Source organism: Amblyomma americanum, chromosome 6 (genome assembly GCF_052857255.1).
Source record: "Amblyomma americanum isolate KBUSLIRL-KWMA chromosome 6, ASM5285725v1, whole genome shotgun sequence".
In the NCBI taxonomy this organism is placed as follows: Eukaryota; Metazoa; Arthropoda; class Arachnida; order Ixodida; family Ixodidae; genus Amblyomma; species Amblyomma americanum.
In genome coordinates this window covers 111,125,481-111,139,615 of record NC_135502.1, presented here as the reverse complement: position 1 = coordinate 111,139,615, position 14,135 = coordinate 111,125,481, and the positions used below count along the sequence as shown (strand labels likewise).

Genomic DNA, 14,135 nt, shown 5'->3' with positions numbered 1-14,135 from the left:
AGAAGGTGGGTAGTAGGATAGGTCGCCAGGCAACAGCTTTTTTGGGGGGACCCAGAGCTCTGATGGAACCAGTGTAGAGAAGGAAGAATTAAGATCAAACGGACAATGGAACCATAGGGGAAGAAAGAGACGCAAGCGCCAGGGCCAAGTTAATTCAGATATAGGTTTCATTAACATGCAAGGTGGCAGGAATAGACTGAAATGGGAGGAAATAGAAGAACAGTTAAGACAGGAGGAATTAATGGTATATGGTTTAGCGGAAACACATCTTAGAGACATAGAGCAACCACCCTGTAACCCAGACTACGCATGGGAATATTGCAATAGAACAGAGGGCAGCAGAAAGGGAGGTGGAATTGGGGCATTCATTCATAAAAGTATGAATTTTCAAAGGGTTAGACTGGGATGCAGGGAACATTTATGGCTAAAAGGAACAGTGGCAGGCAAGCTAACACTCCTTGGCTTTGTATACCTGTGGACAGGGGTCAATGCCAGAGAGGAAAACAGGAAAATGTTAGAATGTATTGCAAGCGACATTGATGAGCTAGGAGGACAGGGCGAGATAATTATATTAGGTGACATGAATGCACACATAGAAGACCTGGATGGGTACACGGATTCGACAGGAAGCATGCTGCAGGACATGTGTGACAGGCATGATTTAGTTGTATGCAACAGCACCGAGAAGTGTGAAGGGCTCATAACATGGGAGGCGGGGAGTCTGCACTCGACGATAGATTATGCACTAATGTCACAGAGGATGTATAACAGATTAGGGGTAATGAGCATAGATGAAGATGGTTCCAGAAGTCTAGGTAGTGACCACAAGCGTATCAAGTTGAGCTTCAGAGGAAAAAGCAATGTAGGACTGAAGCGAGATGAACAATCAGGGGGAAATTTTTACTCAGAAAAGCAATTGGAAGTAGCAGCCAAAAGAATCGAGAAAGTAATTTTTGAGGATAGTGAAACAGAATGGACTTATACCAAATTAACTCGATTACTGGAGCTAGAGCTAGCTAAGGTGCGAGTAAAGTTAAAAGGGAAAAGACGCAAACCCAAGAGTTGGTGGGATGAGGAGGTCAAGAGGGCAATAGAAAAGCGCAAGGAAGCATCCAGAGAACACAGATATTCCAAGAAGAGGGGGGAACCAAAACCCGAAGTAGACAGAAAATGGGATACCTTCATAAAGTGTAGAAGGGACGCATCCTATTTGATTAATGAGAAAATTAGAAGAAAGGGTGCCCAATGGATGTCAAAAGTAAATAAAAAGGATAGAAAAGCAGCCCAAAAATTCTGGAAACATCTAAATGCAATGAGTAATAAAACTAGGCTAGAACAAAGGTTTATTGTTACAGATGAGGGTATTCGACTAGAAGGGGATGAAGCAATAAAACACATAGGAACAAGGATGACGGAAAAATTTTCAGCAAAGCACGTGGTACATAGTTTATCGAAGGAGGATAGACCGGTTACAGCAATAGCTTCACTTGAGCAAGGAGAGTGGGAAAGGGCAGAGAAGAAGGTTCCTAGTGGCACATCAACCGGACCAGATGGGATCCCGATTATGTTGATAAAGAAGTTAGGACCAAAATCCAAGCAAACATTAATACAGGTAGTGAACAAAATGATAGTGGATGAGAAAGTCCCCGATGAATGGCGATTAAGTAGAATGAACATGATATATAAGGGAAAGGGGGACAAAGCAGACGTAAGTAACTATCGCCCCATAACAGTGACATCTGTGGTTTACAGGGTGGTGATGCAAATTATAAAGGATAGACTGCAGGCTTGGGTGGAGAACGAGGGGGTGTTAGGGGAACTACAGAATGGGTTCCGGAAACAAAGGAGGTTGGAGGACAATCTATTTTCATTGACACAGTGTATAGAAATTGCGGAAAAGGAACATAGGCCCTTATTGCTAGCATTTCTGGATATTAGGGGAGCCTATGACAACGTTACTCAGGAGCATTTGTGGGACATATTGGGCACATTGGATGTGGAAAATGGAGTAATTAATCTTTTAAAAGATATATATAGAGGTAACAGAGTGCTCATAAAATGGGAAAAAAATGTATCAGGGCCTGTAGAGATACAGCGGGGGCTTAGACAAGGATGTCCTCTGTCCCCTTTGTTGTTCATATTGTACCTGCAAGGTTTGGAAGCCAAGCTAGAGGGGAGTGGACTAGGCTTCAACCTATCTTTTTTCAAGCAAGGGGAATTGATTAAACAGACATTACCGGGACTAATATACGCGGACGATATAGTGATAATGGCTGACAACAAGGAAGACCTGCAGAAGCTGTTAGACATATGCAGTACAGAGGGAGATAGATTAGGCTTCAAGTATAGTAAGGAAAAATCTGCTGTCATGATATTTAATGAAGAGGGCGGCGAGCATAGAATACAGGAGTTCGTGCTAAAAGTAGTGAATGAGTACAAGTATCTTGGGGTGTGGATAAATAACAGTGCTGAGTATCTGACAGAGCATGAAAAATATGTAATGAATAAAGCTAGTAGGAATGCAGCTGTCATGAAAAATAGGGCACTGTGGAATTACAATAGGTATGAGGTGGTAAGAGGGATCTGGAAAGGGGTGACGGTCCCTAGCCTGACCTTCGGGAATGCGGTCCTGTGTATGAGGCCAGATGTTCAAGCAAGGCTGGAAATTAGGCAACGGGGAGTAGGGAGGTTAGCTTTGGGAGCACATGGCAATACACCAAATCAGGGGGTACAGGGGGATATGGGATGGGCGTCTTTCGAGAGCAGAGAGGCTAGCAGTAAGATAGCATTTGAGGTTCGATTGAGAAGGATGGAGGAAAAGCGGTGGGCTAGGAAAGTTTTCAGATACCTGTATATAAAGAATGTTGACACGAAATGGAGAAAGCGAACTAGAAAATTGACAAGCAAATATCTGGACAGAAGTAAGGGGGCAAATCAGCAATTATCGGTTAAGAAAAAGGTTAAAGGAACAGAGAGAGCGTTGTGGAAAACAGGGATGCTGACGAAATCGGCACTGGAAACATACCGGACCTTTAAACAGGAAATTGTCAAGGAAAATATCTATGATAATTGTAGGGGAAGTTCTTTGCTGTTTGAGGCCAGGACTGGAGTTTTGCGGACTAAGACGTATAGAGTCAGGTACCAGGAGATAGACACTTTGTGCATTGCGTGCGGAGAGGAGGAGGAAACGGCTGAACACTTGATACTTTTCTGTAAAGGGCTTCACCCTACAGTGGAAGGCAGCGGGGCTGACTTACCCAAGGCATTGGGGTTTAGGGATAGTGAGGGGAAAGTGGATTTTAAGAGGTTAGAAGTAACCAAGCGAAGGTTATCTGATTGGTGGCTAAAAGCAAGACAGGAGTAAAATTTCACAAGACATGGCTAGGTGGCTTGAGCCACCGCCCGATGTAAAGGGTTCAGCCGTATCCATCCATCCATCCATCCATCCTACCCGCGTGACCGCGCGTCAGCCAAAAATAGACAAGCCAATGCTTCGACGCTCCGGCAGCGAAAACCTGCTACGGCATGCACCGGAGGGTTGGTTCGGGCAACGAAATTCACGTCTCACCTCGTGCGTGCTGACATTCGTGCTGGCTTATTTTTTTTCTCATCATTCTGCATTTTTTTTTTATTTTCAGCGCATTGTATTTGCTACGAGGTGACTTCTATATGCGAGGAGCAATGCCAGCCATCGGCGCCTAGTTCGAATTAACCGACGTGGATACCGGCATATTCGAATTATCGGGAGTTTTGACCCATTGAAATACACAGGGCTTTGCCGGGACCCGGCCGTCAGTTCGAATTAACCGGCAGTTCGAATTAAGCGATTTCGAATTAACGAGGTTTTACTGTACTTCCTTCCGTAAATGAAAGATCATGCCGAGAGAGATTCGTATCGAGCATTTCAAACGTACATCAGGCGATACATCACGCCTTGTACCTGTAAGGTACAAGGCGTGAACAGTTCCTTTGCATGCATCTGACGGAAGTAGGCCAATGAGTGAATATATATATATATTGTAACTATCTAACAGCTGTCGCTAAGTACAAAGACAAGTTCTGTAACCACTGCCTCAATGGTTCTTAAGAGGTCCTGTGTCCGATGCACCTGCCAGGTGTAGCCGTTGTCCTCTGCGTTGTCCTCCACGTTGAAACCCTCGTATGGACCAAAGTAGACCCTCCTGGGATGTGGTTTCAGGGCGAGCACTCCGTACTGGGCCCCTTTAATAGTATAGCGGCAGATGGACATGCCCTCGGGGAGAATTTTGTTGGCAACAAGCGGGTCCCCGGCCTCCACCTGCAAACAGCGTTTCAGTTTGAGGCTCCCTGCAATGCCAGTGGCTAATGTTTTTTATAGCACTGGAAATGCACAGATTACACTTTTCATATTCTCTGGACCTGAAGTTCTTGACTCTACAATTGTTTTCATTTGCGTTCGCTTGACTGTGGTAGTCTTTGAAACGAGCTGAAATCATAAAAAGGCGTGCACGTGGTGTATGCTGGTGAGGTCAAAAAGGAAAGGCGCAGTTAACAGTGTCGCTCAAGGCCGGAACCCGAACCACGCTGTCAGGGCAAGAATGCAACAAGCGGTAAAAGGAGGGAGAGGGAATTGCCATAGTCAAGAGCTCCATTAAGATGAACGCATGGTCTTTAAGCACCACTGTCTCCGCTGGGCAAGTTCGCTGTAGAAGTTTTCATCGGCGCGAACGCAGTTTGAAGACAGTGTTGTATGATCACCATCCAAAGTACAAGTGCCTGGCACTCACCTCCACGTCCTTGACGTGGGTCAATGGTCCGTGTTCGGGGCAGTCGCCAGGGTGTAGTCCATTCCGCAGTCATCGCAAACTACAGAGTATCCAGGCTGTGGTTTCAGAAAGGGTGCGAGGATGCTGATATTTTGTATGCAATGCTCGCCGACTGAAGGGCCCTCAAACTGCGCCTGAAATATGCGCGTCTGGGTGTCCAAGGCTCATTATGCCATGATAAAATGAAACCTTAACAGGACGCCTTCTGTACGCTAGACATTAGCATTGTAAGACGTTGTCTAACTGGCCGCTCCTAGTGTGGAGCATGTAAGTAGCCAAGAGCACCTGACGTTGTAGACAAACCATACTGCATTTCTAATGTTCATTACTTACTATATAGCTCTGCTTAAAGGCTCATTTACAACGAAGCACGCATTTCCCATCATCGTTCTGCAAGCCAGGAACCGGTTTTTGAAGACAACTCACACAGGTATTCCTCGTTTGAGTTTTCCTCACATTCCATGTACTTGATCGCTTTTCGCTGCCGTCTCAGGTAGCGGGACCCACTGGAAGACGTCTCGGGTGAGGCTGCATTTCATAACAAGATAGTTGCTGCAAGCGTGGCTTGTTGCATAGAATCGAATACAGCGGTTCTGACAGAACTTTACAATTCCGTGCCAAAGAAAAAAAAACATTTAAGCTGTAGCCTAATCAAGTGTCTCCTACAACATTCTATTACAGAAAACAAAACAGCAATCCCATCATCTAAAACGTCAAACCGTTCATAATCCCTAGTTATTAATATTTGAGAACTTACAGCCATGCAACTGCCCAAAGCTCTGCTGATTCTTAGCTGGGTAGCAAGACATCTTTATTATTTTTGCTTTATTAGCATATGTCTGCTAACGGACTGTTTCAGGGAAAGTCTCTGCAGAACATTGGCTGAAAGCAGTAATATAGCTTCTGTCGGAAGCAAGAAGTTGGTCCTTTGTAGCACTCTCATGTAAAGCCCCCTCCCAAGGGCCCTTTAGGTATCTTGTAATAAATAAATGATTGAACATCAAATCATGCCTTTCAGCTGGAAATGTCCAATTCCAGCTAGAACTACATGTTTGTAGCTATATTATTAAACCGGAAATCGTGTCCAGCTAGAACATTTCTTGCTTTCAGCTGGAAAATTTCCAATTGCAATCCAGCACCTCCAGTTTGAGTCTCGTCCACATACGGCGAGAAAGTGTCACTCCAGCGACAAATTCAGCTCAAGAAGTTCTTTTACAGAGTGAATACCCCTGAGGAAAGTTTGCTTAGTCTTCAGTTTCATCTCGCAATGCCTTACTGTGCCATTATAGGCTCACCTTTAGGTAACAGCCAAAGAGCACAGGCATACATGGACATGCACCTCAACACTTAATGCTTTTATTTTTCCATTCACACCTTTAGTTCCAAAAGATCCCGCAATAATTTGTCGTTTATGCTCCCGATTGGTTTAGACCTCGCTTTTAATGTACTGCCGCCCAGCTCTTTATGGCTATGGGTCCGTCACGTGCTTTCTGGTCTCACTGAATACCCCTCTCTTGATATCGCTTTTACGGATATTTGAGGTGCACAGGGAATAACTAAATAAGCGGGCTTCCCCCGGGAACCCGCCCACTCACCAGGGCTGGCCGGATGACCCCTGGCGGCTGTCTTCGGCGTCCTCCGCGAAGCTGACTTCCTTGACGGCACGCTTGGGGTAGCGTCTGTCGTCAGCTCCGACTGCACCGGCAACTGAATCAAAGAAGGTGGGAAACGTTAGGTCCCAAACGACATGCAAGTATACGTGTTCGTTGCAAAGGCCGGGAATGGACCACGTTTCATTTTTTTGTTTGTGAAAAGAAAGTTACTCCAAAAGCGTTCCTTATCATTCCTTCAGTTAAGCGTCGAGAATTAAAAGCTGCACATGTAAGCTGGTGTAATCATTCATTCACCACAATACATATGTTTTTAATGACCACACTGTGCCAACCAAAGGCGTTCAACCCAAACGATGAAATGATAATGGAAACCAAAACAGGATAGTGCAATTCAAAGTGAGGCAGAGGTAGGCAAATTAACCTTGTGGGTCCACTTACCTTCATAGCGAGCTAATGAAAAGACAGTTATTAAACCTTAGCTTATGACCCAGCTAATCTATAGAATTTCCTAGTGAACTGACATCCGCCGCGGCTGAGGGTGTGTTCCTCAAAAGATTTTCTATTTCGAGCACACGTTTAGGAAGTTTTGAAAGTGGTCGCTATAGAACACCGGTGATCACAGCAAATAAACAGATGAAATGTTATATAATTTGTCTAGTAATCCTACCTTGTAAGGGTAAGGAGATTGGTAACTTACGTGTCTTTAAACTGTAATTATCTTTCGAACGTCCTCTCTTCTCTTTCGGCACGATGTCCTTTGACGGCAGGAGGCCACAGCTAACGGCGCCAAGCACCAGGCTTCTTTATCTGGCTTGAGCTCGCGTTCTTTGTCTGAGGAGACTGATAATGACATGCACAAATAACTCTCGATAAACAACAAGAAATACTTATCCCGCGGTCCAATGTGTGAAGCGGGAGACAATGATGAGGCTTAAAAGGTAAACAACCACTTTGTCTAAATTGTAGGAATAGTGTATCCGGGACACTCGTCCACGAGGGTAGGTTGAGCTCAGAAAGCATCACAATGTGCGGTTTGCGGCCGAAGGCCTTGCACAATTTAAAAAAAATAGCCTTTTCGAGTTACTTAGAAGGATTTGGTGTTAGGCCAGTTGGCAGGACATCGTGAAGAGCAAAACCGCAAGACAGGACAGGACTGAGGCCCGCCCTTTGTTGTCGCCTGTCTCAGTCCAGTCCTCTTTTGCGGTTTTGCTCCTCACAAGGTTTTCGAGTTAGAACAGCGCTTTTTTTCGGAATAGCATGGCCAGCAGTGAAGTGTATCAGAATATAGCTAAGGTGTGATAACTAGCAGCTAGTTGGTTAACTAATATTGAATAGTTAAATGTTTAACCATTACTATTGCGCTGCTTAATTATTGAGAGGCGTGTAGCCCACCGTAAGTAATAGCCATACCGGTTTGCATAATTTCGAAAGCACGATTACCTTTGGCGCTGTGGCCGAACAAACTTTGGCTATTTCGGCGGGCTACGTGCACTGCAAAGGTTGCTTTGCCTGCAAGTTTCTCGAAAGCGCATCTGTATTGGCATGATAACGGCCAACTTTGTTGGGATTTGCCTGCAAGGTTTTGAAAGCATATCTATTGGCGTGATATCGGCGAAATTTTTTCGGCGACCGCCGAGGGCCACCGCATTTTCGAAATTCTAAACACTAATTTTACAATGTCACTTTTTTATTATTTACCGAAAATCACTGTGAAACTTCTTTAAAGTTCCATTTTCTGTTTCGAAGTAAGTCTGTGATTTTCATACTTTTCTTCATCATTATTTACTGAAAGCTTGCAAAAGGTCTGTGAAATTCACTTTCTGTTTTCAGCGATTCTGTTATTTTACAGTGTTTCTTTTCTATCATGTACAGAAAATCAGTGAATAAAAATAGTTCAGTTTTCTGTTTTTGGCTTGCTGTTAATTTACACACATCTTTCTTTTTTGTTTGCAGAATATATGTTTCAAAGTAATGGAAAGTTCTGTTGCCTGGTTGTTCTTTTCTTTCAATATTTTTTTCCCCACAAAATGCGGCTTTTCTGCAAGCATTTAAAGAAGTGCACATTAAATTACAAATGCGCTCTTTACGTCGCTTACACAATTGAAAGCGTGAGGTTCGATAATTCACTGCTCGAGGGAAGTTGCCTGCAGCCAATTTAACAATGTCTAAATATGAAACGTTTGCACAACACACTGATTTTCTATGGTGTAGCATTGCCTGCGAACCGAAAACAAAATAGCTTGTATGAAGGAGCACTTCATTAAAATGAAAGTGAAAACATGGGGCCTTAAGTTTTAAGCAGTCTCCCTGTGTTACATCGTTACGACACACGTGGCGTGTCTTACTGTATACGACAGTACGCCGTTCGAAGGTTGCAACATGAATCTTTATTGCTTCCGGCTCGGGGCTTATATATACGAAACAGAGAGGAGGGAAAGGGGAAAGGGAGAACAAGGGAAGGATATCAAACGATAAACGCACGTGCCGTCAGCGCTTGCAAGGCAGTCTGATTGCGGCTGACGTCACTTTACAACATCTCTTCTTCCTTAATAGTGAAGTCGCTGTACTGGTTTCCTTTGACGTGTAGAGCGCCGCAAGGCTTGGGGTGATCTGACGGGTTCAGCGTTGCTCCCTGCGAGTTCCGGCTGAAGTTCATGCTCAGGTTCTGTTATGCCCCCTTGTTCGGCTGGCGTTCTCGGCAACAGTGGGTAGTCGCTAGGAGTACCTGTTCTCGAGTCTCGTTTTGCCGCTTCTTGGTCTTGCGTCGCATCTTCCCGGTCCCGCACCTGGTCAACATGTCGTCTTACTGATCCGGCTGGTGTTCGAATGCTCACCATCCGAGAGCCTGTTGTAGACTCTACAATTCCTGGAGTCCATTTCTCACCCCTTCCGAAGTTGCGGGCGTACACGGTAGCTTCAGGCAATGGCAGCGGCCACTCGTCTGCTTCGTTCACTGGCCCTGCGTGTACAGGAGGGAAACATGTATCTAAACGGGATCGAATTTTATATCCGAAGAGCAGCTCTGACGGCGATTTTCCAGAGCGGTTAGGTGTCCTTCTGTAATTGAAAAGGAGCTTGTTTATTTTATCTTCCAGCCGCCCCTCACCAATCTTCTTGAGGCCGTCCTTAATTGTCCTGACAGCCCTTTCTGCTAGGCCGTTCAATTGAGGGTGATATACAGCTGTGCGCAGATGCGTTATGTTGTTCCTCTTGACAAAAGTAGCGAACTCGTCAGCGGTAAACTGCGTTCCATTATCGGATACGATGGTTCGTGGCACGCCAAATCTGCAGAAGATACCGCGCAGGCAGTTGATTGTGCATGAAGCGTTTGCTTGTCGGAGTGGCACAGCTTCAATCCACTTACTGTATGCGTCCACGACCACGAGTATCATGTTCCCTGCAATAGGTCCCGCAAAATCGATATGTGCCCTTGCCCATTTTTCAACAGTAGCGGGCCAGCCTTTTGGCGTTGCTGTAGCTGGCATGGGCAGGTTTTGGACACAACTCTGACATGACGCTGTCACTGCCTCTATTTCGCGATCTAACCCTGGCCACCAGAATGACGATCTAGCAACCACCTTCATAGCGGACGATCCCTGGTGCGTCTCATGCAAAAGGTATAAGATGCGACGTCGCGCCTCCATCGGAACGACTACTCGCCGGCCCCAGTATAACAACAAAGCTCCAATTTCTTGTCAAAAAAAAGGTGCGACACTCGTGTTCAAGCCTTTCGCGCAGGGCGGCCAACCGTTCTTGGTGAATCGCATAACTTGACTCAGAGCAGGGTCGCCCGCACTCAACTGCCTTAGCTCCTCAACTGACACAGTTCCCTCATCGAACACACTCAATGCCAGCAGATAGTCTGGTGGGTCCGCTTCTGGTGGCTTCGGCTCAGATGTCCGTTGTGGCAGTCTACTAAGGGCATCAGCGTTGAGGAGTTGTTTACTAGGAGAGTATTGAAGCTGATAGCGGAATCCACCTAAGTACAGCGCCCAGCGCTGTATTCTGGCGGCTGCCAATGCTGGAGTTGGTCGATCCGCCTTCAGCAGGCCCAGGAGCGGCTGGTGGTCGGTGACCAATACAAATTCTCGGCCTACAAGATAATCACGGAATTTGGACACTCCAAACACAAGAGCAAGGGCTTCCCTCTCAAGCTGGGAATAATTTTTCTCAGCCCTTGTTAGCGTCCTAGAACAGAACCCGACAGGTTTGTTTACCTTTCCGAATGTATGGAAAAGCACGGCACCTATTCCGTTCTGTGAAGCGTCACACTCTAGCTTGAGGGGTCTCTCGGGATCATAGTGAGCCAGCACAGCCGCTTCCCGAAGGCATTTTTTTGCTGCACGAAAAGCTGCTTCTTGCGCATGTCCCCAGAACCAACGTGTGCTGTTCTCCAATAACTTGTACAGCGGTGCAAGTACGGAAGACATGTTGGGCACGAACTTCGAATAAAATGTAATCATGCCCAGAAACGACCTCAACTGCTGAACATTTTGTGGGTTGGGGGCTTGCGCGATTGCTTCAACATGCTTCTCTATCGGATGCAGACCTTCACGATCAATTTTATGACCCAGATACGTCACTGCCTCTTAATAATAATAATAATAATTGGTTTTTGGGGAAAGGAAATGGCGCAGTATCTGTCTCATATATCATTGGACACCTGAACCCCGCCCTAAGGGAAGGGAGAAAGGAGGGAGTGAAAGAAGAAAGGAAGGAAGAAGTGCCGTAGTGGAGGGCTCCGGAATAATTTCGACCACCTGGGGATCTTTAACGTGCACTGACATCGCACAGCACACGGGCGCCTTGGCGAAAGCTGCATTTCTCAAGTCTGAGCTTCCCTCCATGCTCACGAAAACGCTGCAGTACTTGTCGTAATACGTCAGTGCTACCAAGTTTTTCTGATACCAAAACGTCGTCAAGGAAAGCCTGAACACCTGTCAGGCCCTGCAGAACTGTTTCTATTTTCCGCTGGAAGATGGCAGGCGCGGAAGCTATGCCAAACGGCAGTCGGTTCTAGCAAAACAACCCACGGTGTGTATTGATTACGCACATCTTCCTTGAGTCCTCATCGAGGGGGACTTGGTTATACGCGTCTCTTAAATCCAGCGTGCTGAAGCAGTCCCCACCGTTCAGGCATGCAAAGATGTCATCAATAGCTGGCAACGGGTACTGCTCCAGTTCACAGACGAGATTCAAGGTCACCTTAAAATCAACGCAGATTCTAACCTCGCCGTTCTTCTTCATTACAGGCACAATGGGAGTAGCCCATTCGGCGTGCGTTACAGGTGACAGTACTCCAAGCGTTACGAGCCTATCAATCTCTTTCGAAACTTTGTCGCGTAAAGCAAATGGAAGGGAACGGGCCTTACAAAATTTCGGCATGGCGCCTTCCTTGAGCTTCAGATGAACAGGGTGTCCGTCAATTAGGCCCAGCTCGGGGCTGAAGACGTCTTTGAACTCTAACAGGACGGCATGCGTGGCGGGGGTATGGCTGCTTCCTGGACCAGGGTTTTGTTGCACTGATACGTTCAACACCGAGGTTCCTGCGTCATTGAACTTGGAAATCAACTCCCGTCCACAAAGGCTCGGACCTGAACAGTTCAGGACCATCAAGGAACTCTTGACCTCCTTGTCGTTGTAGGACACTGACATACTCAGTTTCCCTAATACTGGAAGTTGTCCAAGATAACAGGACAGTTTAATGAATGCGGGTCCTAATTGCGGCAAATGTTCACGGTTTTTCTCAACGATCTCTTTGGACACAACACAGACGGGTGAGCCGGTGTCCACAATCATAGGTACGTCAATGCCACACCATGTGAAAGTACGAAGAATAGGCAGTGGTAGCCGACCATTGAAGGGCGCGGTTATTGTCCAAATGTGCGCATCGTCTCCATTTTCCTCAGTAACATCCGCTGTTACTGCAAACGCTTCTCCTTGCCTGCATTGTGAACGTGCCTTTGGGCGTCCTTTCCGCACGTCGCTTTGGCACATCTTCGCCAGATGGCCGTACACACCACAGCGGTAACACCTCGCTTTCGCCCAGCCGCAGGCGTTTCTGTTGTGTTTCTTACTTCCGCAACGCCCACATACTGACACCAGTTCATCAGCTTGTCGTGCATTGACCTTGAGTACGGGTTCAATGTCAGAAGACATCTTCTTTGTATCGTTTTCCGCTGCTTCTGCTGATATGACAATTGTATCAGCCTCCTTCAACGTCAAATCTGTTTTCGCTAATAGCTGCTTCTGAATAGCGCTTGACCTCACGCCACAGACGATTCTGTCGCGAAGCATCCGGTCTAGCATGTCACCGAAATTACAGCCATCCGTAATCCGGCTAACTTCAACGATGAACTGTTGAATGGGCTCACCTTCCAACTGGCAGCGATTGAAGAACCGATAGCTCTCCGTTATTTCATGACGCTTGGGGTCGAAGTAGGCATCCAAAACTTTGACAGCTTCCTCGTACGTCAGCGAGTTTGGCTTCCTCGGTGCAGCCTGTCCTGAGAGCACTTGCACGGTGCGCGTACTCAATGCTGCTACCAGCAACATCCTATTCTTTCCCGAGTCGCTGACGCCAGTTGCCTCAAAATAGGCTTCTACCTCCGTGATGTAGGCCTTCCAGTTGTCGGACTGGTCATCGTATTCCGGTAGTTGATGATGAGCCATGGTCGGTATTTCCGCGGCCGCTGTTTCCTGCTTAACTGCCTGGCTTACATCATTTTTCACCTCAAGGGTTCTTTCCGGCCTCGTCGCCACTGTTACATCGTTACGACACACGTGGCGTGTCTTACTGTATACGACAGTACGCCGTTCGAAGGTTGCAACATCAAATCTTTATTGCTTCCGGCTCGGAGCGTATATATACGAAACAGAGAGGGGGGAAAGGGGGAAGGGAGAACAAGGGAAGGATATCAAACTATAAACGCACGTGCCGTCAGCGCTTGCAAGGCAGTCTGATTGCGGCTGACGTCACTTTACAACACCCTGCTACAAAACTATTTGTGAGTACAACATTTATAATGCCAATAATAAAAGGCTTATTACTCCCGAAAAGAAACGTGCAGTCCTAGAAAGAGCAACACAAGCCAAAAATATAAAAGTCGTAGTCTTTGAGTGCTGTTATGACTGCAGCAACTCTCGGTGCCAGGCAGTGTTGCTTTCTGCCTGTCTTCTCAACCTTCGTTTCTGTTGCAAGATTAATAGCTGCAATAGCCCTGAAACAAAGAGCCACAAGCTGCGACTAACGACCAGGCACAAAAACTAAATATTTAATTTTTACAGTTGAAAGACAAAAATATATATGTTGTACACTTGCACAACTACTCCGACAAGGGCAAAAGGAACTATGATGTGTTAAAAAAAAAATCAGGTCCCATGAATGATCCGCTACGTTCTGAGTAGTATAAGTTAAGCAAAAAAAAAAAACACTAATCTTACCTGTTTCCATCCAGAAATAAAACTCTAGCTTTGTGAGGTGTCACATTCCTGCTCAAACCTTCTTGGCAAGCTCCTCATCATGATAAAGCAGCAAGATTCGTTTTATCGAAAACTGTACATCAGCTGGAGTCGCAGGTACTGCTAGGTGGAAAGAGCATATGGTGCTTCTACATTCTCATTGTTTATGAGGCGCATGTGTTGGCAGAGTTTCCGGTCATACAGGTACCATTGGAAACAGAAGTCTCTAGGACGCTAGTAAAGCCAATTATGCGCC

General features: G+C 46.2%; 1 protein-coding gene across 1 annotated transcript; it reads right to left on the bottom strand.

Moving 5' to 3' along the window:
* Positions 1-8,858: 8,858 nt before the first annotated feature.
* LOC144094909 (uncharacterized) lies at positions 8,859-13,090 on the bottom strand. Its single transcript, XM_077628775.1, has 4 exons — positions 12,793-13,090; positions 11,791-11,919; positions 10,365-10,487; positions 8,859-9,377 (listed from the first exon to the last, which is right to left on the bottom strand). Exons 1-4 carry the CDS (start codon positions 13,088-13,090, stop codon positions 8,965-8,967), a joined length of 963 nt encoding a protein of 320 aa, XP_077484901.1. The 3' UTR covers positions 8,859-8,964.
* Between the last annotated feature and the right edge of the window lie 1,045 nt (positions 13,091-14,135).

Coding starts and splice junctions, on each gene's coding strand:
- LOC144094909 (XM_077628775.1), bottom strand. CDS start 13,090: ATGGCTCATCATCAACTACCGGAATACGATGACCAGTCCGACAACTGG. Junction 10,488..11,790: donor AGGCGCCATGCCGAAATTTT/GTAAGGCCCGTT, acceptor TATTGGTCACCG/ACCACCAGCCGCTCCTGGGC. Junction 9,378..10,364: donor TCAGCTTCAATACTCTCCTA/GTAAACAACTCC, acceptor CTGTACACGCAG/GGCCAGTGAACGAAGCAGAC.